The 26,568-nt window shown below is 41.6% G+C and overlaps 5 protein-coding genes across 7 annotated transcripts; 2 read left to right on the top strand and 3 right to left on the bottom strand.

Moving 5' to 3' along the window:
- The first annotated feature begins 311 nt into the window (after positions 1–311).
- LOC112461068 lies at positions 312–12,712 on the top strand. Of its 3 annotated transcripts, XM_025026138.1 has the most exons (9): positions 312–621; positions 2,366–2,827; positions 4,758–5,149; positions 6,524–7,015; positions 7,134–7,476; positions 7,645–8,468; positions 8,628–8,675; positions 8,762–8,931; positions 9,196–12,712. In XM_025026138.1, exons 1-9 carry the CDS (start codon positions 472–474, stop codon positions 9,435–9,437), a joined length of 3,123 nt encoding a protein of 1,040 aa, XP_024881906.1. In that variant the 5' UTR covers positions 312–471; the 3' UTR covers positions 9,438–12,712. The 3 variants fall into 3 exon arrangements, with proteins under 3 accessions (XP_024881906.1, XP_024881907.1, XP_024881909.1); XM_025026139.1 differs by lacking the exon at positions 8,628–8,675; XM_025026141.1 differs by lacking the exon at positions 8,628–8,675 and having other exon boundaries at positions 8,767–8,931; positions 9,196–9,288.
- Positions 12,713–12,816: 104 nt separating this feature from the next.
- On the bottom strand, positions 12,817–14,487 carry LOC112461069 (UPF0587 protein C1orf123 homolog). The gene is made up of 3 exons (XM_025026142.1): positions 14,395–14,487; positions 14,078–14,319; positions 12,817–13,997 (listed from the first exon to the last, which is right to left on the bottom strand). The coding sequence occupies exon 3, from the start codon at positions 13,967–13,969 to the stop codon at positions 13,484–13,486; it is 486 nt and encodes a 161-aa protein (XP_024881910.1). The 5' UTR covers positions 13,970–13,997; positions 14,078–14,319; positions 14,395–14,487; the 3' UTR covers positions 12,817–13,483.
- Positions 14,452–20,504, top strand: LOC112461067 (nodal modulator 3). The gene is made up of 14 exons (XM_025026137.1): positions 14,452–14,751; positions 14,838–14,937; positions 15,195–15,323; positions 15,482–15,660; positions 15,747–15,900; positions 16,021–16,426; positions 16,510–16,786; positions 16,886–17,067; positions 17,319–17,766; positions 17,905–18,097; positions 18,161–18,306; positions 18,591–18,714; positions 18,779–19,141; positions 19,246–20,504. Exons 1-14 carry the CDS (start codon positions 14,546–14,548, stop codon positions 19,954–19,956), a joined length of 3,618 nt encoding a protein of 1,205 aa, XP_024881905.1. The 5' UTR covers positions 14,452–14,545; the 3' UTR covers positions 19,957–20,504.
- A 58-nt stretch (positions 20,505–20,562) lies between these two features.
- On the bottom strand, positions 20,563–21,901 carry LOC112461070 (general odorant-binding protein 56d-like). The gene is made up of 6 exons (XM_025026143.1): positions 21,613–21,901; positions 21,448–21,538; positions 21,196–21,278; positions 21,010–21,112; positions 20,758–20,822; positions 20,563–20,671 (listed from the first exon to the last, which is right to left on the bottom strand). The coding sequence occupies exons 1-6, from the start codon at positions 21,694–21,696 to the stop codon at positions 20,654–20,656; spliced, it is 444 nt and encodes a 147-aa protein (XP_024881911.1). The 5' UTR covers positions 21,697–21,901; the 3' UTR covers positions 20,563–20,653.
- A 1,487-nt stretch (positions 21,902–23,388) lies between these two features.
- LOC112461064 (pheromone-binding protein-related protein 6-like) lies at positions 23,389–26,392 on the bottom strand. Its single transcript, XM_025026136.1, has 6 exons — positions 26,085–26,392; positions 25,166–25,253; positions 24,518–24,570; positions 24,252–24,408; positions 23,696–23,760; positions 23,389–23,611 (listed from the first exon to the last, which is right to left on the bottom strand). The coding sequence occupies exons 1-6, from the start codon at positions 26,142–26,144 to the stop codon at positions 23,594–23,596; spliced, it is 441 nt and encodes a 146-aa protein (XP_024881904.1). The 5' UTR covers positions 26,145–26,392; the 3' UTR covers positions 23,389–23,593.
- Between the last annotated feature and the right edge of the window lie 176 nt (positions 26,393–26,568).

The following is a 26,568-nucleotide window of genomic DNA, read 5'->3' as shown; positions in this document are numbered from 1 at the left end:
GTATTGGAACAGTAGTTTTTATATACCACAAAGCTCGAAATATAATTTCACATTTATTAAATTGCTGCACAATTAATATTGCTGATGCTAATAAGCGTCTAATAAAAGAATTATTAATCTTTGTAACGTTTCGTATTAGAGCTTTTTACGTGGCGCAGACAAGACTTGATAAGATTTTTCGTGATTTCTACATTTTGTTACGTGCTCATGTTAAACTTCTCTTCCCGATGCACCTCAGCGTCGCTTCTTTACTGCGATCTTCGCGATTCTTAGCGAGATTGAACGAGCGAGTCTCTTCTCGTTGCAGAGGTCCTGTTTCACCGTGAAATGGAACGCTCGAGCAGTGTACGTGCGCGCAAATAACGCGATCGCAGCCGGCTCCGGCGGACGATAATCGTGGGAAGGAGTTCCTCTATCCACTTGGGCATTTTCGACGAGGCGCCGCTCCGTTAGCCGACACTCGTGTGCAACATGTTCGGGACGAAATTGCGCACGTGGATGGAGGCACACATCGTGCGATCGAAGAAGAAGAAGGATCGGAAGAAGGGCGACAAGGGATTCGACTCGAACTGCAACTCCCCCAGGAGCCACAGCGCCAACAGATCGCCCGCTTTGCACCAGGTGAGCAATCACGACGCAATTTCCCGATCGTTTTGCGAAACGATCCCCGAATAAATCTTTGATGCCTCGTGATCCCTTCCCATATCTCTCATTATGTAATTCAATTTAAATTTTAAAACAAGCTCTATAAGAAATCTACTATTATTGCAATATGACTCTCCTTTTACATAAAAGAACGTCTTATATATTCTACCAAATTTTTTATTTTAAATAATTATTAAAAAAAAATTTTTTTTGTTGATTTAATAAAACCGGAAGATTGTATGTTGCCAAGCAGATGATTTGATTGGCTTAACAAAATATTTGTACAAAATATTTTGTTCTTTTTGTTCTTTTGACTATTTTGTTTGTTGACTATATTGATTTGTTCTTTTTAAATATTTTATACTATCAATTATAAATAATATAACATTAACTAAATATTTCTTTGAATAAATTTACTATTTTTAAAGACGTTAATGTTCTTGGTTCAACAAAATTATTTTATTGAGTTAACAAAATTGATCATTAACTTAAAAAAATGATTTTGTATGATACCATTTTCAGAATTCAATTATTTTCATTTTGTTCAAATATTAGACGTGTACTTAATTTAATAAAATAAATAATTGGATCAATAAATTGAAAAATCAACAAAATTGTTTTGTTGATTCTACAATATTCTTCCCTCAGTGTAACAATCGGTATAACAAATAAATAGTATTAACTTTCCAGTGGAACTTTCAGAAGTTTGGAATTTTTTATCGTTTCCGTGCAGTCTTTATAACGCTGCGAGATTTTATATATATGGGACTAACGTTAATTGCTTTCACTCGCGATCGCTCAGCGCGAGGTAGGTACTCGTGCTCTGAAGTATCTCGAAAGGCGCACGCTCGTCGGATTCATCGTCATTATCGGCAAACTAGTTTGCGAAGTGCTTCCCCTATTTTCCTACTGCTTGCCAGCGTTTGCTCGTTACGCCCGTCCGTTTCTCCGCTAACAGACCCTTAGGTCGGCGTTTTCCGTGGAAGGAGCTTGCCAGGGCACGTCGACGCTTATCGTTAAGGCGGATAGAAAAAGGGTTCAGTATTCTTTTCCCGACACACCCCGTCAGGCGACTCGCCCCTGCATTTCTCTCGCGCCATCCATTGCAGATTGCCGCAGTATCTTCGGGCTTTGTGTAGTTGCCGGACGACTGCCTTATCGAAACTACATTAATGTAGACTGTAGACAGTACTGAATTTATGAACTTTTGCATCGTATAAATTCTTTTTTTTTTGCTGTGTCTTCCGGATTAATATAATACGCGGGTTTCTTTCGAAGATCACGTTAACAAGATTAACATTCTTGATACTTTTGAAAGCTGTCTGAAACTTTTAAAGAATTCTAAAAGATATTTTATAATAAATTTTTAAAAATAAGTTCCTTCTCTATTATTACAAAATACATTTATTTTTAAATAAGATGAGTTTTTTACATTAATATTTCTGTACATCTTTGAATACTTAGTTTTTAGTAAAAATAAGTCGATTATTTTCGCAAGTTTCGATGTTCATTAATCAGTACATCTTTTATCAATTTAATTAATGTGACCAACATTAAAAAATCTGCGAAATATGAAGATAATCTTAAATAAGCATTATTATATTATCAATTTATTGAGTTGGAATATTTTTTCCTCGTCGTATCGAATAAAAGTTAATAAATAATGTTCGGGATACAAGTCGCGAGTACGATTCAGAGGAACTCTTGATCTTCTTCCCAGGTACATCCGGTGGACTCGCCGACGAAGAACGTGGACGGTATCCGGTTGCACGGGGGCGGCTACGGCGCGACAGTGACCACTTCGTCCGGCACTTCCGGCGGTACCGCCGGAAGTGTGAGTCTCTCCTCGCCGGAGAGCGCGTACTCGACCGGCTACTCGACCGACGGCACCTCGCCCGGCACCAGTTTCCCACCCGAATACTACATCAACATCAGGACCGGCACCCACTATTTTCAGAGCAACGGTGGTAGCGGTACCACCACCGCCAACAACAACAACAACAATAACAATAACAACAAGAGTAGAGCGAAGAGGCCACCGGGCAACGCAGGGGATCTGCCACCGACCGGTAGTGCTCCAGGAAATGGAAGAGTCGAGGACAGGGGTCAGTCATCCGCGAGCACGACGAACATGACCAGAGACAACGGTCAGCCGGAAGTACGAGCGAGTACGCCGCACAAGGTAAGTCCGTTGTCGGCATAAGTTTCGGAATTTGAGGCAGGTGAAAATCCTCTGCGTCGAAAAAGGTGCATTCTCTGCTAAAGAAATGCGTTAACGAGAAAACCGTGCAAATTCAGCTATATACTTTCTTTTCGTTTTTACTTATGTAACTTTTTAAACAATTATGTAAAGATATATCCTCAGTGTTACAAATAAAAATATATCTTCGAATTGGAGAAGAGATGGCTTCTTTATCGTCACAGCTGCTACGATTACTCTCAATGATATATTTCACTGTTTTTTCTGTAGAATGTTAAAGAACTTTTTTAGTTTATATATTATAAACTACTTATATTATTTTAATTAAATGTTTAATATAATATTTTATTTTATTTAAATGTAAAATATAATATTATAATTAAACGTGTTTTAAGCACATACTTTAATTAATTTTAGCAATAATACAACATTTTCGAACGCAAGATTCACAGAGTTCACGAAATTTTCGTAGTTGCGTGAGAGTTTTCCGAGGCAAAATTCTAATTCAGATATCGCTCAAGAAACGCCCGAAGCGTCTGCCATTGCAAAGTTTCGAGATACCTCGATGTAGCGTATTCACAAGAGGAGAGCGACGCCGACTCTTCCGTCAAACGCGTCGCATTCCATTCAGCCCAGCCTCAAATAGTTAATAGGCCGAAAGTAAATGTACGCTTCGCGAGTCTGCCGCGCGGAGATTACCGTCGTCGTTTCGCTAAAACACACCCCCGGGCGCGACGTCTTGTGGGGCGCGCTTGTCCGCCCCAGGGTCTTTGAGGCCGCGAGTTCAACGACACCCGGCCTCTTTCGTCGTGGCGGGAAGTACATATTCTGGAAGTACCGTTTATCGTCGCGACATCCCCGGTATCGCGGGGGAAGCCCGAGAGAAAAAGAGCCAAGAAACAGAAGGAGAGTTTGCGAGAGATTCCCTCTCTCGGTGAATCCCGCGGATGCTGCTGAGCTTACTTGAGAGGCGGTGGTGGCGCGATGACCCATTCCCTTCATGGCGCATGGCACGTACCGCTATTTGTCGCGGGAAAAAAATATTTTATTAGCCGCATTGTGTCGCGCACCTCCTGAAGCACGGAGGTGAAAAAGTCCGGAAACGCTATTTCGCTCGCTTCGCTCTTCCCTTCGCGCGACTCCGAGAGAAAGACGCATTATTGTCGCGAAACGAGCCAGGATATCGGAGCGTTAATGGGCGACAGGAGTGAAAAATGAATCCTTCCTCCTCGAGGCTCGTGATCGATTGCGTGTCGCGCGAAACTCCGTTTCGGTAGGTTGGAGAGGAACGGTCGAGTTTGCGATTTAGGTTGGCGATAAGGGCGAAAGTACAGGGGACGGGTATAAAGGCGCGACTTTAAAGGGTTGAATGAATGGACGAATTAATTTTCGTGCGCGTTTTTTTAACGGAGCAATAAGGAAGACGTCCCCAAGAGATATATTTTTTATTGTATACAGTCAAGAATAATTAATTGATTTGTGTATTACACTAACAGAGAAAATTTTGCTGTCGACGCTTTATGTTTTGATAATCTCTTTTTTAATCTTAAACGCAAATGCAAATGAAACGATCTTTTCGCCTACAATAGCGCTATCGGCAAGCTTGAACGCTTGTTTCTTTTACAGAATATTCACTATTTTCACTTTCCCGGACCAACGACCGTAAAACGTGCATTATCTCGTTAAAAGGAAATGGCGAAACGACGGTTCGCCAATTTTGTCGACGTTAGCTAATTTTAAGCGTCGTCCGACCTATCTTTTGTCTCTTTTTACATCACGGAACATTAGTTACCGTAGATATAAAGACGGAAGCTTTAATCAATTATGCTCGATGAAGCCAAATATAAAACTAATGAAATGTAAATGCCTCGTCTCTTCCCTTTCGTTGTCTATTTCTATTCTAAATCGACAGAGCGCAGAGACGCCGATGAATCACGGTCAGAGGCACCAGCAGCAACAGAGACAGGAGAGCACTCATCGCAGGACAGAGTCTTATTCCGCCGATTCGACGAGGAACAGTCTGCCGGTACCGTCGTCGATACCGCCGCCGCTTGTCTCGCCCCCGGTGCAGTCACCCCGCGAACGCTCCCGCATCCGGACGAACCCGTGGCTGTCGGCCAACTCCTCCGGATCTAGCACGAACGGCCTGAAATCGCGGCTCGCCTTGGACGAGAGCAGCAGCAGCTCCGGCCTGAAACTCACGGAATCCTCCGGCAGTGCCAGCGACGTCAACCTGAACGGCGGCAGGGAGCCTCATGGCAGGAGGGAGCATCGTCAGGAGAGCCTTAGCGCAGGCCGAAGCCCGTGAGTGATATTTTTTAATGTTTTTTTTTTTTAACAAAGCGATTTACACCCGATAGGCTACATTCTAGTGAAAGGGATTTAACCGGAATTATTATAATAAAATCTAATTTTATTAGAATTAGACGATTACATCGATTAACTAGACGTCTAGTCGGATTAGAAGTTTGTCTGAATGAAAGCAGAAAGTTAAAAATTAAAATCAAATAAATAAATAAAGGGCAACGAGCTGTAACAAGATGACAGTGTTAATATATTCAGTGTAATAATACAAAAATAGTTACAAACATTTTTGTTCTAATATCGAACCATCCTCAGTGTTCAAATTATATACGCAAAAAGAAAAGTATTCCCGGGAACATTATTAAATAAAACGAACGCATAGAAGTAAAAATTAAAAATCGTCCTTGATAAAGTCCGTATCACACTATACGGATTGGGCTTGAGATTAGAGTGAAATTTATATAATCAATCATAATAAAAAAAAACGAATCTCAAGTTTAGTGAACTTCGCTCTGTTTGGTCAAATTTTAATCCAATCTCAATCCTAATCCGTAGTCTGATAGACGGGCTTAAGTAGAAGCTGCGGAAAAATAAAATATAAAAGCGAAACGCGAGAAATTTCGCGGGTAAAAGTATCTGATATATTTCTGTAGTTGTGTTGTTGCTCTCCTGGAATTTATCCAATTTCTTGTAGAAGAAACTTCTAATTGCGTAAGTTGCTGGCGAACGCCCTTTTTCAAGAAGTTTTTCTCTTCTCTAAATCTATCGGCTTTTCCAGTGTTCGGTCTGGAATTGACCGAGGCGGTACCTACTTAAAGGAGAGACCGACGATTCTTAGAAAAGTTCCGCGAAGCAGAAAAGATTCCGCGAAACTGTGCGCTTTACTGGCCGCCGATACGCAATTACGAAAACGTCCGCCCTTTACGCCAGATTTAATTCTTTATGCGCAATTATAAGCTGATTACACGGCTAATGTCATTGCTCGTCGTAATTTCCTTTGCAATGCAATTATCGTTAGTTTACAAATTGCATATGCATTGATTTGCAAATTATTGTGTACTTTACATTATTAAACAAAATTTACTGACGGCAGCTTATATAAACTTCATTCTTTTGTCGATAGCTTTACGCAGTTTATACGCAATCGCGTGCATTTGGAGCTTTTAAAGAAAAACTAAATTTAAAGTGCATAAAAAAGGTCCAAATAAAATATTTTTGTACGTATCATTTATTTTCATACGTATAACTTTTTCTCTTCAATTGACTCCTCTACTTACATTTGACACAATTTAAACCAATTTTCAATCAGTATTTTTATATCTAAAATATTCCATTGAATTTGAAACAAGATTTTTTACGATATGTCTTGCGCAGGATTAATCAAAACTGGAGGATTACATCGGGCATGGATCTCCGACCGAAGATCTCTTTGGCCCTGCAACGACGAGCCAGCAGCAGCAGTTCGTCGGCGTCATCGGTGACGCGCAGCGTGCGCTCGTCCGAGGACGACATCACGCTGAACGAGATGATGGGCAAGTTCGACGAGAGTTACGTGTACGAGAAAGAGACGGACATCCTGTCGGACAGCGACCCGACCGACTGCGAGGACTACATCGACTCGCTGTCGGACATCGACACCGGCCAGGACGGCGGCGACGAGAACGATCCGTTCGAAAACGACGAGCTCGATTACATCGACAATGGCTCGTTCCTCGACCTGGACAGTCTCGAATGTGGCGCCGGTCACTTTCCCAATACCGGTCACTGCACCTACTTCACCTTCACCAGCGAACTAAGCCGACGTGGCAGCAGGCTCCGCGAGTCCTTCCTCAAGCGCAGAAGCAAGGACGAGATCGTCTCTCAAAGGTAAGCTCTAAGAAATGTTTACCCCTTCAAGCTATCGAGCACTTATTTTAGCGTTTTTACATCATTTTTTACATGCTAAATAATTTTATATTACATCGTTTACTTCTGTCATTGCTAGAAACATGAATACCAGAGCCAGTTCGAAAAGGCAGAGCTCGCGACACAGGAAGATAGATGATAAGCAAAGCGAGAAACGCAAGAAGAGGATATCGCAGCGTCGCAAGCCCACTCTAGACCGCGACGACGAGACGGCGAATCTGAACCGCGTGTTGGTCGAGAGAATGCTACTGAAGAATTCCGGATTCAATCAGGGCAGCAGGAGCGTAGGCGGCACGCCGATGTGCTTGCGACGCAGGAAGCACGACGTGAACAAGAATCTCTCGCCGATGAGACTGAATGGCAACCCGTCGACTATCAGACCTGTGATCGAGAATGAGATCGTAAAGAGACGGTCGAACTCGGTTAGATTTTAATTTAATCACGTTCCATCCAATCTTTTTACTAAATGATCAATTAGCATTTTTCATGTTTTATTCTCGCTTTCTTATCTCCAGTTCGTGAGATGACGTTAGTTAGCAAGAGCTTTTAGTAAGAATTTAAATTATATTATTACTTTGTGTTTTCTTCAGGTGAGTTACGTGAATGGCAACATGGTGCGACGCCACGTAGCCGGCAACACGTACATGACCACATTCGCGTCGGAGATCGCGCTGATCGAGGCCGACAAGGAGGCCGATCGCAAGTATCGCGAGCTTATCCTAGAGGCGGAAAACATTCTGGTGAGCATGCAAAAGTACCAGAACCCCTCGCCGTGTGTGCCATCGCCGTCGCGTAAACTGCACAACGGCCTGGCGAACAAGCGTGTCGAACTCATCAAGAACACAGAGCTGAACATCGAACTGGCGCTGTCGAAGAGCCGCAATTCCCAGCCGGAATTGCAGAGCGGCAGTATCCGCGATCTGGAGCACACCAGTCCCAAACGGCAGTTCGCTCAGCCGTGTTCGCCGATTCATCGATTTATGGAGAGGAACTCACCGGTCGGATTCGCGCCGAAGGAGCCCCCGCCTGTTTTCCGACAGCACGAACTGTCCAAGTGTCCGGACTCGCCGGCGATGACGCGCAGAACGACGCCCCAGAGCTCGCCCAGCAGGACCCTGATCCACCAGCAGGTGCATCGAGCGCGTAATGGCGATCCGGAAAGCAAGGAGGGCAACAGATCACCTCGGATCGCCCTGAATTGTAACGGCGGAATGAAACCGGAAACCATGAATATGAACAATTCTCTTGGGGAGAAGATACACGCGAACGCGATGACGCAGGGCTCTCTCGTCGGTGGTAGAAAGGAATTTCGCGCCGCGAGAGAATCGACGAAGGAGGAAGGAGTGACGTCCAGCTCGTCGGATTCCGAGGAGAAGTGCGACGTGAGACGGAGGGCTCCGTTGATGACTTTCAGGTTGAAAACTGTTTAACGAAATTTTGAATAATTTCTAAATTGTAGTTTAATGGAAAATTGATTAAAAGTTTCTCGTTATTTCTTATAAAAAATTGATCTAAAAAGATAGTTTTCTTCCTTGTTATATCGTTATTAATTTATGTTATAATATTTCATCAGAAGAAACGACTTAATTAATCTACACAGAAAGTTTGCATACGATGAACGGTAATTATCGATATATTATAATACTGATTTAATGTCAACAGTGAACGTGCGATCGTTGAATACTTGTAACAGAAAAATATCTTTAGATCAGTCGACATGGGTCCCATCAAAGAAGGTTCTTCCTATTGCCCGCAAAGCGAGCCGGTGAAAAGGAAAGTGTACGCCGGAAGCGCAACATATGGCAGAATACAAAAGACATTGGGCGAGCATGTTATGCTAAGAAATTCTGATGGCGATACAGCAACCGATGATACTGGTACGTGTTTCTTTATATCTGCTTCTTTTGTAAGACACTTGAAGAATTCTTTCCTTGATAATACTAACCATATCAAGCGACGATAAATATGTAAGATACATATAATTCTAATTCTCGATAATTAATTACATAATTTTTGGTAGGAATATCTAATTTCTAAATTTTAAAGTTGCATTGATTGTTCCATTCTAATCTTAATAGATTGCGCGGGTTTAATTGTTCTATGGCGATATCGGTCTATTAATACTATTTTTGTATACGCAGATGATTCGAGGAGATCCCTGAAGGAGAAGGTAGCGCAATTGCGGCAGGAGCGACTGGCCGCCGAGGCGAACGCGAACAACATTCAGGACTCGCAGTTCTTCCAGCATCAGCTGACCCAGTTACGACGGCAGATGCTGATGCAGACGATCGAGGGCCTGAAGCGCAGCCTCGAAGATCAGTCAGCCACTCTGAAGCAGACTTGCCTGGAACCGACGAGTTTGCTGACCGACGAGCTGCCTTGAATCCGACCGGTCGACTCGTTTCCGGCCTATTGTGCCGCACGATCACGACTAACGGCGTCTATACCCTGTTCCTTGCGAGGGGAACAGGCTGGCCGGACCGACAGGATCGAAGTTACGAGTCTTGTCCTCGGCGAATCCGCGATTGGTCGAGCCGCCGCGCGCTGCGACGAGTATTGATTAAGCGCGGCGTTTACTCCATGCGCGCCGAATACCGAATTACGATGACGCGATCCTTCTCGGGCTCGACGATACCAGGGTCGGCTGAGTGCGGACGCGCACATCAAATCTCTATTTTTCTGTCCGTCTACGTGATATGAGAGAGAGAAAGTGAGATTGAAAGGAAGGGAGAGAAAGAGAGAGAGAGAGTCGAAATTGAATGTCGCGTATCCTCGCTGGGCATTGTTCCGCTCTATTGTTCGTTTCGCACAATAATTAACGTTTCTCACGAACTTTTTTTTCGTCGTTTTTATTAGTTTGCAACTTCGCGCGGGTAGGACGACTTTCATTTGTCGCTTTAGATTAGCCTTTTCACTAGTTAGACTCTCGTTCAATCTATCGTCTTTCGCGGTGCTCGCTCCGAAATTTCTTCCCGAAATGACGGCAGACGAGAAATTCTTACAGATCGTCGAATCACGTTAGATTAGTCCTAAAACGCTAACGTGGAATTATTAATAACCGATATATTACCAAGTAATTATAATAGAATAATTAATATTATTAATCACTATCACTATATTAACATCTCTATATTTAACATTTTTTCAAATATATACAAAATATAATATTATCAATCATTAATATATTATTACGAAATTTGCAATAGGAAACAAGGAGAAAGATAGTACGCACTAGTTTGAGATTGTACACTGGGCCCTGCCAGAGTCCCTGTTAGCGTTTTAGGATTGAGCCTATACTATTCAACATCTAACGGGCCTATTCACGGGTGTCTGTCTTTGATATACTTTAGAAGAAACAAGGAAACATAGTGAAAAATCGTAGCAAGGAACGTCAAAAGTAACGCACGTCATGCGAATGAGTAATATAACAGTATCGAGAAAGCATAGATATTTAGCATGTATCCATCTAACGAATTTAGAAACTCACGGATTTAGCCGAATACACTAGCAGATAGGCGACTCAAAACGTATATAATCGATTTAGATATTAGAAAGACATTAAACGATACGTGCCCAAGGAATACGGCCCAGTCTCGATCGAGATAGGTTGGGGAAGAATAACGCTGATTGACATTGAGATAAGTTTCATTGACCGTTTGAGCCTCATCGAGACAAATAAAACCTCCTACGTATGTAAGCTCCTTAAGCAAGATATATGTCTAATCACCCCTAGGGATATAACTAATTTTTATATGTACTTCGTAAAAAAATAAAAATTGAGGCTTAAAGGGTTAAATAGATTAAGCAGACAAGCCCGTACGTGAAAGTCATTTATATGCGTTCTTGTCAAAGCGATGAGAATACGTGTGAATAACGCGGATCATAATAGAGATGAAAAAATTTAACATCAGATAAAAATTTAAGTCAAGGCTTTTCTTCTCCAGCACTCTCGATTCTTCCAACTTGATCTGTTGCAGAATAACGATGTTTATAGCATGCGCACCTTTTCCACTTTTAGCTGAATTGGACGCGATACAGGAGACAATTGTAAAACACGGGGGCTTTCCATATCCACTCACAGTGGAGAAAGCTATATTTCGCTCCTCGTTCGTGTTCGATTCTTCATCCGCAAACGTCACTTATTTTTCACACAGAGGACGAGGACTACTGATAATCGTTTCTCGCCGTGAGACATAATGGGGACGCCATAATCAGCATAGCTTATACGTATTACTCGTAATGTTCCTATTTTTATGCGATATTCGTATCCCCGGAAGCGAGATCTTTCCCCGTGAACAATCACCTCTGTTTCCGAATAAAGTAAGCATCCCCCAGATTAGTATACCAAAGACGATAGCTTAGATAGTAGATTAGAGCCGTTTAACCGATCAAAAAGCGCACCAGCGATGCATATTCGTAACATTAGAGGATCATGGTTAAAGCGTTTTTAGAAACCTCGATTTGCTAGTAGGATAATTGTTCGAGTTACGTCAAGCGGATTACAAATCTTCCATGCCGGCCAGAGTCGAGTGTTCCATTCCAGCATTCGCAACAAATTTACGTGGGGTTTCGTATTTTTTTCGAGTTACATTTTTAAGCGATTTAAAAAGACACAGTAGTTATTTCTGTTTTAAAAAAAGTATTCTTGTTTTAAGAATATTTCGAACGTTTGCGTTATTTATTTATTTATGTTACGTTTGCGTTTATTTAATTTCGATCGATTTCGTAATTTCGGGCTCTGGTTGTATCGTCAACGCGGTATGTTCGGTCATAGTGATATTTTTGTGAGAATAGACTGATAGCGTTATCGATTGTTAGATTAAAAAAAAATTTTAGCGATTACTTACATGTGATTCAATACGTTAAAAGATTCACCGAGAAACGGCGGATTGTAATACGCACGCGATATATTTATTTGTGTTAGATATTAGGAAGCATAGTAAACGAAAGCATTAGACAAATGTAGCGTAGCGTTAGTTGCATTAGGCAATCGTCAAGTAAACGAAGTCACATTTTGTTTCTTCCTCTCTTCGTTTTCTTTCAAATCGCGTTTGTGATTTATTGCCGTGAAATATTGCCTCTAATACGATTTTCCTTTCGAACATCGTAATCTTTTCCGTTTGTAGCTTATTGTGGAGACAGACGGAGATCGTAAATCGAAAGTCTTTGCGCGATACGCCCGAGTATCGTTAAGTGAGACGTTGTTCGAGAGTTTTATACGTGAGAAAAAAAAAACACAGAGGACACTGTATATAACATAATTTTTTAACCGAGGAATATTTTAATTTTTTATAATCGTAAAGACGGATTAATGCGTCGTTGTCATAAGTTCGATGATTTTTATGCGATCGCATTGACATTCCAAGAATGCAGTTTGCATTGGTGACGGGAAGAGAGAGGCATGTTGTCCGGATTTGTGCGATCCGCGAATCGGTTAAAGCCGAGCACAACAGTTTCGAGCATTGGGCACCCTTGCCGCAAAACGACACTCTAGTCACTCGATTATTTACGCAGGGTATGGATCGGCAAACTCCGAATACGTGCTTGGAGGCAAAGTGGAATTATTGTTGCAAACGACATCTCTTGTGTACCAAGCCATTTACGAAATAAAAATGGTTTTTTTATATGATTATGAATAAATTATATTATGTCGTTGGATTGGTGCTTGCTTTTACTCTCTGCCTTGAAGGAGGATCGAAGGTATTTCTGTGCGCGAAAGAATACTCCGACGCCCGAGGATTACATAGAAGAGACCTTGCAAGTTATGAAAAGACTATATGTTTATTACAAAGCGATAATTCTTATCTTATCGCAAGCTGTGCTTATTCACGCAAACATGAATAACTCGTATCAAACAAGTGTATGTGCAACGATATTGTCTTAAACTTCAGATACAATCAAAATAATTGTTCACACAAGATCAACAGAATTATCATCCATCATACGATCAATGAAATTCGAGTTAAATGCATCTTTCTGACGTACTTATTCATTGATTACAGACGCAAACGAAAAAAACCAGAGGCCATCGTGTAATAGAAGTCACAGATGCGAGTTCTATATAGGCAGAAAGTGAACGGTATTTATCTTCTCAATTCAATGAGAAATCTAACGATATTATAATATATTATAGGCTGCGGTCCATTTGATGCTACAAATGCTTCGAAGCATTCTTCTTCTCCTTTCTTTCAATGAAAAAAGAAGAAGGAAAGTACGCTTCGAAGCACTTGTAACATCAAATGGACCGCAGCCATAATTGTATGATATATATTAACAATCTGTGCGCGAGAGAAGTGAAAGAGGCATGAGGACTGCGATGCATATCTTTACATAGTATTTACACACAACAGACGTACACGCCGCCTCATCTCGTATCAACCGGTAGGATAATCAAAACGCGTGCCTCTGGTAGGTGTGCAAGGTACGATTTCACTTTATTCTCTCGAACCTGTGCTGGATCTCGTATATCCCAACGGGTTCCATGATCTTGTCGCAGTAGTCCTCCCACTCGCCCTCGCTCAGATCCACGTCGGCGAACTCCGTGCCGCCGTCCGCGACCTTGGCTATCCATCCGTCTCTCGCGGAGAAGTCGTGGGGTTCTATACCCCGACAGTCGAGCACGACGATCGTCTTGAACTGTCCCTGGTCGTCCGCGGTGAAAGACCCGATCGAGTCCTCGATTATCGTCACGGTGTTCTCCCGCATGCACATCTTGCACTTGCTCACGAAGTGATTGACCCCGCTGCCCCGCTGCATCGGCGTCGACTCGTCCAGGGATATGTAGTTCCACTTTTCCGACTTCTCGCCGCAGTTGCCACAGATGAACTTGAGACACCACCGGAACTCGGGCCCGCACGGCCTCAGCTCCTCGACGTTGTCGAGCCTGCACCTGATCCGCAACGCTATTTTCACCATTTTCGATCGCGGCACGCCGGCGTCCCTCCTGGAAGTGGTCGATCAATTAAGTAGCACGTAAGTATATGCATATACGTGAAAGACGAATGTTCAGTTTGATCAGCTTACCTACGAGATTCCTCGTTGTGCGAGATTAAAATCCCGACCCGTACAGTAAAATTCACAGATAAATCCTCGTGCGGATGACGGTATTGACAGTGTCGCGATTGCAAAACGACAGCCAGCGAACGGCGAGTGTGGCTGATCAGGCTGATTAGCGGATTAGCCGGATTAGCGGATCCGCGGGTAAACAAACCGACCAGTTCTCAACGAGCGACTGAAGTTCTCAGCTTCCAACGTGCGTCTGCCTCCTATTAGAATTCAGAATAAACGTCAGATGAGGATGAGTGTATTACATAATAATCAAAAGAGAAGTTAAACGTTACCACTCAGGAGTAAATGCGTCTGCACACTTCTACCCGATTCGTCCCGCTCACCCCGGACAGGACAAAGCCGGTCAAGCCGGTGGTATACCCCGGTAACCCCGGGTTTCGGATTACCGGACGAATTGTACGCGCACGCGCTTTGTGAGCTGTGATGACTTCACCACCGGCGGCGGCTGGTCGGCGCCGCGGCTCCATTCTGGCAATGACAAACGGTATGGATCTGACTCGACGAGGTTTCGTTCTCCTCGCCTGCCTGGCGGCCCTCGTCGCGGGCGCGCTCGCCCAGGACATCCTGGGATGCGGCGGCTTCCTGAAGAGTCACGCCGACATCGATTTCACGAAGGTGCACGTGAGACTGTGAGTGTCCGCCTCGGTGAGAGGTTAGGCCAGTTGCAGGTTAGGTTCTGTAGTTTTCATTGAATTTCATGAGATAAACTTGTCAGGTACACGAAGACCGGCAGTCTGAAGGATCAGACCGAGTGCGCGCCTAACACCGGGTACTACTTCCTGCCTCTGTACGACAAGGGAGAATACGTGTTGAAGGTGAGCTGGAAATGAGAAAGATGCACCATCATTGTCACTAATTAAATTTATTAAATAGTACGCGACAAAAGAAATTCGTAATTTATGTGTAATATATAAATGTATAAATTTATTTCCTAAAGTCTCTTTTGCTTTGAACAGAATAAGATTGGTCTTTAATATCTGTACAAAATTTATAAAATTGTTAGTTTCTATAATTGGTGTTAAAAAATTTACTGTAAAAGATTTTATGAAAGTTATCTGTTTTAATATATCAGGTAGATCCTCCCAGAGGCTGGAGCTTTGAGCCCACCGAGGTAACGTTGAATGTAGATGGTGTCACGGATGACTGCAGTCAGGGAAAAGATATTAACTTTACGTTCAAAGGGTTTGGTATTACAGGACGTGTGAGTAATAAATTTTCTCTCTGTTACGTGAAAATATTTATATTCAGAGGAATATTACAATTTAACAGTAGTTTTACATATTTAATTTTGTAATCAATCTAACAGTAATTTTTAATGCATCTGAAAGTTATTGAATTAATATAAATTACTATTTTTAGGTGATTAGTTTAGGTACTGATTCTGGTCCTAAAGGAGTCACTATCGACTTAGGATACGCAGATGCAATAAACAATAATGAACAAGTTGCCATTAAATCGACGTTAACGGCAGAAGGTGGCACATTTTACTTTACTCCCATTCAGCCTGGAAAGTACATCCTTGCTGCGCATCACTCCAAGTAAGTGTACAGTATGACAGCTAAAAAATTTATTTTAAGCTGCAAAAGATACACAAGGTGACAACGATATTAATTATCTTTTTCAGATGGATACTAAAAGAAAATAAAGTTGAAGTAATTGTACGAGAGGGAAACACAGAACTCGCGGATGGCAGCTTGGTAGTATTGGGATATGATGTCAGTGGCAAAGTCACCAGCGAGAATGAACCAGTGGCTGGTGTATCCTTCATCCTTTTCGGCGTAAGATTTATTTTATTATTTTCTTGTTACTAGTATGTTTTAATATTAGATTGATATTTCTAAATTTTTAAGTACTTATTAGATTTATACGTAGAATGAATAATTTTGTACGTCTTACAGAATGGTGTCGCCGAGAAGTGCGAGACTACCCCTGTGGATAAGAACTTTGAATCCAAGAAACCGCTTTGCCACGTGACTTCGGACAATACCGGTAGATTTATATTCCCCAGTCTATCGCCGGGCGATTACAAGCTTGTACCTCACTACGCCGGCGCCCAGACAAAGTTCGACGTTCAACCACCGGAATTGTCTTTCAAAGTTGGCCACGGCAGCGTGGTCCTCGCTCAAGACTTTAAAGTAACTGGCTTCACAGTCGGCGGCCTTGTTCTTATCTCGACGAATGGAAATCCCTTGTCAGGAGCAAAGATATTCTTGTCGCAGAAAGAAGTTGCAGTTACGGATAAGGACGGGAAATATGTACTGGATAACATGAAAGCCGGCCAATATACACTCAGAGCGGAATCTGGTATGTAAAATTTATGAAATTTTACGAAATTTCTTGTAAATTAGATCTTCAGGAATCATTTTCCAGTAAATTATTTGTTTCAGCAAATGTACAATTTAGCGAAAGGACAGTTAAAATATCTCCCACCTCGCCTGAACTTCCGGTGCTGATACCTTCGGCGTATAAAGTTTCGGGAAAGGTAACCCTGTCGGCAAAGGGGACGCTGCATTTTCGCCGAATATCCATTCAGAACACAGCCGCTACGTTCTATAAGGAGCTCGACACCGACGAGAAGACGGGAGAGTACTCTGTATACCTCGCACCGGATAAATACCAGTTGAGCGTAGTTGTGAGCACGGAAGAGAAAACTAAGGGTTTGCAGTAAGTAATAAAGTAAAAATAAATCAGAATATACGCAAAAGTTTATGAAATTGTATGTGTAAAAAGTTACGGATTATAAAAGCTTGATTATATTTCTAGATTCTACCCGCTGCAACAAACGATTGACGTGACGTCTCAACCAATTACCAATGTCAACTTCTTACAATTGAAGGCCACGTTAACGGGGACGGTACATTGTTTGCCAGGGACGGATTGCAGTCAAGCCTCCGTTACTCTGAAAATCCTCGATGGAGTCACGATAAAGACGGTACAAGCTAGAGGTGTGCTGACATAAATGCTAATCAATCTTTTAACTCAATCTTTTTAATGATAATAACTTGAGCTGCAATAACAAATATGGTTTTGTAAAATAAAAATAATCTTATAAATCTTGCATTTGCAATAAGCTTGAAAGTTATCTTGATTTCAAGCAAATAAAAGTACCTTGTACCTATTTGTTATTGCAGTAATGCTCGTTTAATTCGATACGATACTACTGTCCCTGTCTGTGAAGTCGTTTTCCATTACGTAGATGGCCAATACCAGTTCACGGACGTGCTACCTGGTCACTACGAGATCTTCATCGACAACGATGTGTTTTGCTGGGAGAATCCCAGCTACAGGATTTCGATAACGTCGGAGCGCGCCGAGGTGCCGCCGTTCAAGCAGACCGGCTTCTCCATCACCTTCATATCGTCTCACGATACGGCCGTGGAGTACTTTGAGCCCAATAACACAAAACTAATAACTCTACCCCTGAACAAAGGCAGCATGAGGCACTGCGTGCCTAAATCTGGCGCATACACTTTTGTTCCAAAGGGTTGTCACGTATACGAAAATTCCTCCTATACTTGGGACACGAGCAATCTCTCCCCGATCTTGCTGCATTCCACCGAACACACTCACAAAGGCAGTATTATAAGCTTGAGCGTGCAAAATGATCTTAAAGTAAAAATCGAAGACGCAAATGACAGTGTCACGTAAGTGATATATTTTGAGAAAAATTTTGTACATATATTTTTTCATTCATATCTGAGTGATATTAATGTCTTCATTAATTTCTTTGCGATATATAAAATCATGTGTACATCTTTCTTTATTAATATATTTCTTAATAGGATTGGTCCACTGAAACCTGTAAAAAAAGACGACGTGTACAAATACGAGTTCGAGTTTAAGGCGAAAACGGATAATATGTACACTATCACTCCGTTATCGGACATTCTACTCTTCAATCCGCCGTCTCTGAAAATCTTCGGCGTGAATGACTGTCACAACGACATCGCAAGTTTCGCCGGTGATTTAGGAAAGGTAGGGTAACTACTACTGTATTAAACGTATAAACTTCACCGCTAAAGCGAAAATATTATTCAGATTATAGCCGGACAGATCTCTCCACCGTTGGAAGGTGTAACTATACGGATAACTGGGAAAGGCGAAGAGTCTCCAATTCACACGTTAGTTACACAAAAAGACGGGACTTACAGCGTTGGACCTTTGGATGGGAAAATCGAATATAGGTATGTTGGCAGTCATATATATATATTTTCATGCAACACGTGCATGGAAAGTGCCCCATTACGCACACTACGCGTGCGTGATAGACCACTTTCCAGGCACTTGCCACATAAAATAGGGAGTGTAAGTCGTGTGTAAAGATGAAAATTCCCGGGTGCGGTTACCGCACGCGCCTTCGGCTCGTGCGTAAACTCCGCACCCGGGAATTTTCATCTTACGACACTTGTTACACAAATAACTATTTATTATAACAATTGTCGTGAAATTAATAATTGTCTGCTATTAGTGTTACAGCTGAGAAGGAGGGTTTTGTAATCACTGGACCTGATGCTAAAGGAGTGTTCTTGGCGCACAAATTAGCCGAGATTATTGTACAAGTTTCTGATCACGCTGATGGTTCTTCATTACAGGTAACTTGATAGATAAGACATTAACTGAAGAAAAGGAAATATTATATATCGTATCATTTTGCAGGGTGTGCTCCTTTCTTTGTCTGGTGGTCAAAGTTACCGCAAGAACAGCATAACCAACGAAGATGGAAAATTCATATTTAATTCGTTGTCGCCGGGCGAATATTATCTACGACCCATGATGAAGGAGTACCGCTTCGATCCGCCGTCAAAGATGATTAATGTCATGGAAGGGGCGACTGTCAATGTGAATCTATTCGGTAACAGAGTTGCCTATAGCGCTTACGGTTCTGTTACGTCTTTGAACGGGGAACCGGAAGTTGGTCTGCTGGTCGAAGTCCAGGGTCAAGGGAACTGCTCCAGTCTTCAAGAGGAGGCTACGACTGAGGAGAACGGTAACTTCAGGATTCGCGGTCTTCAACCTACAGTGAGTAGTTATATTAATAATATATTTCGAGCAAAAAAAATATATACAAGGTAATCTCAATCGTTTAGTAACGATTTTGACGCAACGATTTATTAATTTTACAGTGCACCTACACCTTCCGTTTGAAGCCGAACGTGGAGAGCAACGCCCATATACAGCGCACGAGTCCCAGCTCTCAGCTGGTGCAGCCGGTGGAGGACATTCGTGGTCTGCGGCTGATCGCCTTCCATCCGATCTCGCGCACGGACGTTTCGGTGCACGTCATGTCCGCCCAACCGGAGCACTATCGCACGATCAAGGTGAAGCTGTGCCGGGAGGACGCTCCCGACTCGCCGGTGCACGTTTCCAAGTTGGACGTGCAGCAAACCGCCAGCAAAAACGCCGGCAGCTACAACGCTGGCTTCCTGGTGCATTTCCCGCCGTTGCAAGCCGACGGCAGGAAGTACTTCGTCCAATTGGAGTCGTCGCTGTCCCAGACCGTGCACAAGTACCGCACTATTCCAGTCTACTTCGAGGCGAACTCGTCGTTCAAGTACGTCAAACTGGCGTTCAACGCGGAACGGAAAGTCGATCAGGGCGAGATGAATCAGACATCGGTGATCGCGCTGCCGTTCATCATGCTGGTCGCCCTGGCGTTCCTCAATCGCGAGAAACTGTGGGTCTGGTTGAACGCGCTACTGGAGAGACGGTCCAAGCCCGTGCCGAGCTCCAGAGCGCCCGTCCAGGCCATTCCCATCGATCCCAGAGCGGATGATATCATAGTCGAGCAAATAATGAATATTAACAAGAGAAAGACGAAGCCGCGGAAAGCATAGACCATATTGTTGTTATTAGCGTCATCATTATTTATACAGTGAGACTCATTTGTAATGATCTCAAGAGATTGTCGAAGATGTAAGGATTTATATCATTCAAGATGTAAAGATTTTACATCATTCGTTGTTTTATATGTCTGATTATTTGTGATTTGTCCGCAATATCTGTCACAACAGTCGTGTATATCACGGAATGAAGAAGATTTTTTATTTACAATTCAATAGAAGACTGTCGCGGTATACTTGGCGTGTATTTAGATTTATTAATATTTATACATATATGTGGACAATATTAACGGAAGAATTACGTGTTTGATCAGAAATGTATATAACGTACACGAATCGTTTGTATGTATATCGAGAAACTTTATCAATGGAATAGTTTAATGCAAGGTATGCGCCGCACCGACTGCATCCGATACGTAAATCGTGATATAACCGTTAAGTTATATAAAATAAGATGTACATACAAAAATTGCTGTTGTTATATTCATGGAATTGTTATTATAAACGTTCTCGCAAATAATATATGCCATTCTTACTCTTTCGAGGATGTATTTCACTTTATTCTGTAAATTAGCGTAAGAACGAGAAACGGAGAACGGATGGCTGTTGGGCGTTTTATTTTCAGTTTTATCTCAAATTGTACAGGCAATATTTTGGGATCTCTTACTATCACTTATACATATACCTACATTTAGATAACGAAGTATGCCTGGAAAAAAATACAATAGGACATATAGCATGACACATTTAGAATCATATTGTATCAATCGAGTATATCAATCATTATATACGTACCACAGGATTTGCTTTGTACATGCATTGATTGAACTTCAAGGCCTTGTCGCAGTTGTCGCTACCGCCTGAAAGAAATTGTAGACAATTATATAAAACGTGTAATCAACATCGAAGATTATTTTTTATAATGTAGCTTTTTTATGATAGTCCGTCGATAATTTTTATACTTTTTTAATTTTTATAATTAGACGATGCAATGTAATTTGCGTCGCATCAAGACAAGTATTATTATCTCAACAAACTGATACTTGCCAGTGGTACGACACTGGTCGAGCATTTCCATCCCAATATGCTTGTATGCTTGCGGCATCATCTTGGATAAGAGCTTGTAGTTTATTTTGCCGTCCTTCTTCATCTGATCGGGAAAAAAATTAAAGCTTCAGCGATTCGGTTCTAATCGTTATTACGTCTACGTTTTGTAAAAAAAAAAGCTTTTACCACTCCCCCTTTTTCCATCGCACACTTGAAGTAGCACCCGATTGCTTTGTCAAAATCGCCTAATTCTGCCGCGTCTAGCGTCTCTGCGATTAAAATCGTTAACATTAATAGATATAAGGAAGATAGTGCAAATTATTCTTGGCGAATATCAAACGATTGGACGTACTTCGATCGTTTCTCTTATTAATAATAATTAAGTATCGAATAAGTCCTTTCGCTCGTTAATCTAATGCGATACTCTGAAGAACGTACCGACTGTCACGCCAGTTTCACCGGTACACTTTTTCCGTATACCTCCAGCCAATTTCCTTAACTCTTCGTGAACGGTGGTCCAATCTATATCCTAGAAAATTATATTATATCGGCCGCAATCGTAAAGATCCGGGTAGACTTTAAACTCATATACATCGTACTCACTTCGTCACCGGGCGCGGCGTTCACGACTACGAGCTGCGTAAAGATAAGAGAGGCACAGATGAGAATTAAGCTTTCCCTTGCCATTTCTCGTATTTCACACACGCGGTCGATACGGATCTAGCCGAAAAAAAAAAAAACGTTTACTCGGCCATCTAGGATTACTAAGTGCGCGGTCGCGCTGAATCACGAGAATTTATGCTGTCCTAGGGGATGAGGTGGGAGATAATAATTAGCAGGCAAAGACAAAACTCAACTATCAGCGAATCACACGAATATATATTACGTCGGGATAATTAACTATAAGTATCAGAGTCAAGAGCTTCAAATTTCGTGAATTATTATTATCGCGGAATCATAATTGTATTTTTGAAAATATTTTCCGGAAATGTTTCGAAATAATCTTTACTTATAGATCTGAGCTTCTGCACTATATGTAACTGACATGTAAAATAATTAGTAAAATTATAATTCTCGCACGAAAACTATTTCTTATATAGGCTTTCTGCGAAGAAAATTCGAAAGAGACGCAAGCTTGAGTAGAGACAAAGTTATTTAAAATACCGGGAAAAGATTAGCAATATGAAACTTTGTGTAATATGCGCGTGCGGCTGTAAGCGAGAAGCATGACGGTAAACAAACGTATAATAGTAACTTAGAATAAATCATATCCTAAGCTACTTCCTAAGTAATTAACAATCGCACGATAATCTCTTCCTCGTTCCGCGGCCTGTGATTTCGGTACTTCAGAAAATTATACCTAGACGTCTGAATCGAGCACTGTAAACAGTGCATCCCGGCTGACAAATGAAATGTTTTAGTCTTTTAATTATAAGCCGCGGTAATCCTGCGCGTTGTGTAACTTCGCGTCATGAGTTCGTATATGCAACCGGTTTTGCACAATTAAGTCATCTTACTGTCGCAAGATTTACATTTTTGCTATCGAACAGAAACTGCTAGATCGCCGTAAACTAAATCGTAGAGTTTCTCGTTCTCTTTCTCTGAAATATAATCTATAGATCTAATCTAATCTAAAATGTAATAATAATATAATCTAAAATATAATCTATAGACTTAATCTAGAGCTAATAATCGTGATCTCGATCTAATAATTATGATTCAAAAATAATAGAAAAGTTTTTTCCGCCAGTGAATATAAAATAAAATCACAAACTTTAATTGACTTAAAAAATCACACATGTGATTTTTTATGAATAAATTTACCAGTTATAGTCAATTAAAGTTTGTGATTTTATCTAATAATCATGATTTTTGCGTTGCCGTCTGCCTCGCGTTCATCGGAAAGCTCTCGCGTTGCGTTATATCCGTAATGCTTTTCCACTTGCTGAACGCGCACGAGCCGACGCTATTTCTGCTCTGGACGTCACAAAAGGACTCGTTTGCGAATGAGCGTTTCAAGTGTGTTATAGTTGTAGATCTCTTCCATCCGTTGCGTTCGATCATCAAGTGTGACCTCAACCGGCAATTGGACCGTTCTACTGCCGCAATCTGTGCGATATCAAACTCGGTCTTATCGTCACGCGCGAGAGCGCCATCAATTTATCCGGCAATCAATCCGATATAAAGACATTTTATACAAATCATATACAAATCTTCTTCGAAAAAAAAAGAAAGAAAAAGAACCTCCGACATCGTAATTCGTACGAAAACCTTGAACTTTAGAACTTATTTTTTTTTTTTTTTATTTCTCTCGGAAAGTAAGGATACGTTCGGTTTTGCGTTGCAACGAGGGTACAAAATGGCAAGGAGAGCCGAAGATATGTCGATTAGATCGCTGAATTCTTTATTTCATCGACACACACATCGTATACGGTTTACGCAATACGGCATGGTATATACAGCACAGTTACATGATAATGTGGAAAGTGGTTCAAATGTAAAAACATCTCAACACATTCGGCGAAATTGTATCTTGAGCATTTTGTTCTTGGTCTTCATAACTGTCGTCCTCCCGCGGGGCTCGTTAAAATAGATAGTAAGTCTGAAACGGACATTGCGATCGCGTGTGAGATGATGAGGATAATGCAATATGCGATTTATATAAACAATTGTGGGAATCACTTACCCTCGGAGATGACTCCGCGTAACACTTGTTGAACGTGTACGCGTACTCGCAATTATCACCCTTTGCTGCGAACAGAGAGAGATGCGATTGGCCATTAATTATTCTACGTGACGCAAAACGAAGGATCGTGTGTAATCGAAAATAAAATGAAATACCATACTCGGGTAAAATATCAGAATTAAATAGAAAGTAAAAAAACGAATCAAAGACTCGAAGCTTTCGACATTGAAGAGGCGCTTGTTATATTATAATAATTCAAGAGATACAAATAAATATATAATATATCTTTTAGGGAGCTTTTCGATCGCAATTTTTTTTTCTTTTTTTAATTATTGTCAATCTAATTGCGATCGAAACGTGCCGTTAAAAACTCTTGGAATCATCAACTGCGCTTTAATCAGTTTGGAATCCTTTCAATTTCGAAGCGAGTTATTAACTAATATACAGCAACTAATTTTAGGTAATATTTTCAAGAGGATTATACTTCCAGATTTCGTAAGTTTCGAGCACACGCAATCGATCGGGACGAACGAAAACGAAAAAGGACAGTAGATACCCAAATAGTTACCGATCCCCTTGCACTCGCTGATCGCTTTCTCCACCTCGGCTCTATAAGCGGGTATTCTCTGGAAGAATGTCAGCATCCCGTTCAGACTTAGCTCTCTCTTGTCGTCGACCAGACCGAATTGTTCCCAGAGGCAATACATGTAGCACTGCGAGAAATCAGATTGAATCTTTGCATTTCGACGCTGGGATAACGATTCTCTCTTTTTTTTGCCAGGCATAATTGACAATTCACGCGCCTCGCGCATCGGTACTCACCTTCAATTGACGTGTTTCCGGCCATTGACCGTTTCTTACCGCTTCTATGTCGGCTAAAAAAATACGTATTCCATATATATATTCCATATATATATACACACACACACACACATATATATATATGTATATGTATATGATCCAATTTGAGTTCCAAGAAACTTAATTTCCATTGTAAGTTTCTTGGAACTCAAATTGGATGCACCGAACGCGTTAACGTAGGTTCATTATCTTTTTGATATAGTGTTAAATTCGTAGTCAAATTATATCAATTTGAATCACTTTAAACCATTCCTATATAAATCTGTCCCTAATCAATATGTCGTTAATTTAACTGAAGCAATGTAAATTTAACTAACCAATGTTAAAATAATACTGTTTTGTGTCAAAATAATAAATTTTGACACACACGGTAGTTAAAAATAACAAAATGTTATTTAACTTAGGGTATTGGTTTAAATTTTATCTTTTAATATTTAACGGTGCATAGGAATAAAAAATTATTCTGCCAATTTAATTTGAAGCAGGGAAACTCGGTTTCGCGAGCATCAGCTGCATTCTATAACTTTATGCGTCGTCGCGGCAATTAAAAGGGCGATCGATAATTTCATTCACGCCCGAGGTGAACGAACTCTCTCTCTCGTTGGATACCTGTAGCAACTCCCGTTTGCGTTTGGCAGGCGTTCACGACACTGGCTGCGGTCGCGATCATCTGATCGGAAACGAAGCTGGGTCTCGTCTGCAAAATAGATCGGTGTCATTGAGACTAATAGACATTAGTCGAGATAAATAGCGAGAAACGAGCGCTCTCGCGGAAGCTGTATTGGCGAACTATAATACATTATTTGTTTATCTACAGCAACTTGGCGAAGGAATATTGTCGTAACGTAATTATTTCTCTTTGTTATTGTTTCAATACCCGATTATTTTTATAATTATTTCAATATCGTTTTTCATTTCTATAAGTTCCGCCACAAAGAGACAAAACAGAAAATGCATTCTGCACATCAGAGAATTTTAATTCTCATTTTCGACGTTGAATAAAAAAATCGAGTAGATTGCGATTGTGATTGTCTCTATATGGAAAATATCAATTCCAAAAGTGTCGCACGCGTTATTGAACGCACAACTCGTCTCCGACCGATATTCTACCTCCTCTTGATTTAAAACCCATTTCCATTTTCTGCACAGAGAATTTTAATTTTTGTTTTCGATGTTGAATAAAAAATCGAGCAAATCGCGATCGTAATTATCTCTATATGGAAAATAAAGAAAGCATTATTGAATACTCAATTTAAAAAAAAAAAAACCTCCACGATTCTCTCGAGTCTCTGTTCACTTCTATCGAGTTTCGTTTAAGCTTCGAGAGACATAGTCGCACCCCTGACTCTCTGATTTTAGAGGAATTATAAAAAATAAAATAAAAAATAAATTTCTATCGAATTCCCTCGTATATATTTTTAATTTAATTAATTTTTGAGGGGGTACAATTTTCCGTTCGAGTTCCCATCCCCCCAGATTCGCCTATATGTCTCGATCAGCTCTGCCACCGCCCCGTTTTGTCACGTACCCCGCAGGACACGATCCACGCCTGAAGGAGGAAAGTCAGGGCGATTGCGAGGAGCCTCATCCTTGGTGTCTCTCGAGCTTCCGTATCCTTATCACTTTATCGCGGAACCTTCTTCCTTGCTGCCGTCGGTGGTGCGAGCGCGTACGGTACGTTCCCTTTGCCCGCGGCGATTTCCGGCGCGTGTCGACGAAGGCGAAGGCGTGCGGAGTACGCGCCGTGCGCGAGGCGAGGGTGCGGACTGAACGTCGGAGACGGGAGAGAGAGAGTGGCTGGACGCGGGTGGCCGAACGGGGGTCGGGATGAGAGACGAGGCACGAGGTCCAGAGGCCGAGAGAGACAGAGGTGGAAGCTGCGAGCCCTGCCGCGCGCAGCCCTGGAAACTGATTCGAGAGCAGGTCGCGAGCTGTTATCCTTCTCTTCTTTCTCTCTCTCTCTCTCTCTCTTTCTCTCTCGTTCTCTCGTTCTCGTGCGCCGCCCTTGCGTC

The sequence above is a fragment of the Temnothorax curvispinosus genome, unplaced genomic scaffold, assembly GCF_003070985.1.
Source record: "Temnothorax curvispinosus isolate PA1 unplaced genomic scaffold, ASM307098v1 QBEX01011007.1, whole genome shotgun sequence".
Lineage (NCBI taxonomy): Eukaryota > Metazoa > Arthropoda > Insecta > Hymenoptera > Formicidae > Temnothorax > Temnothorax curvispinosus.
The sequence above is the reverse complement of the archived record's forward strand: the minus strand, read 5'-3'. Positions and strand labels throughout refer to the sequence as shown.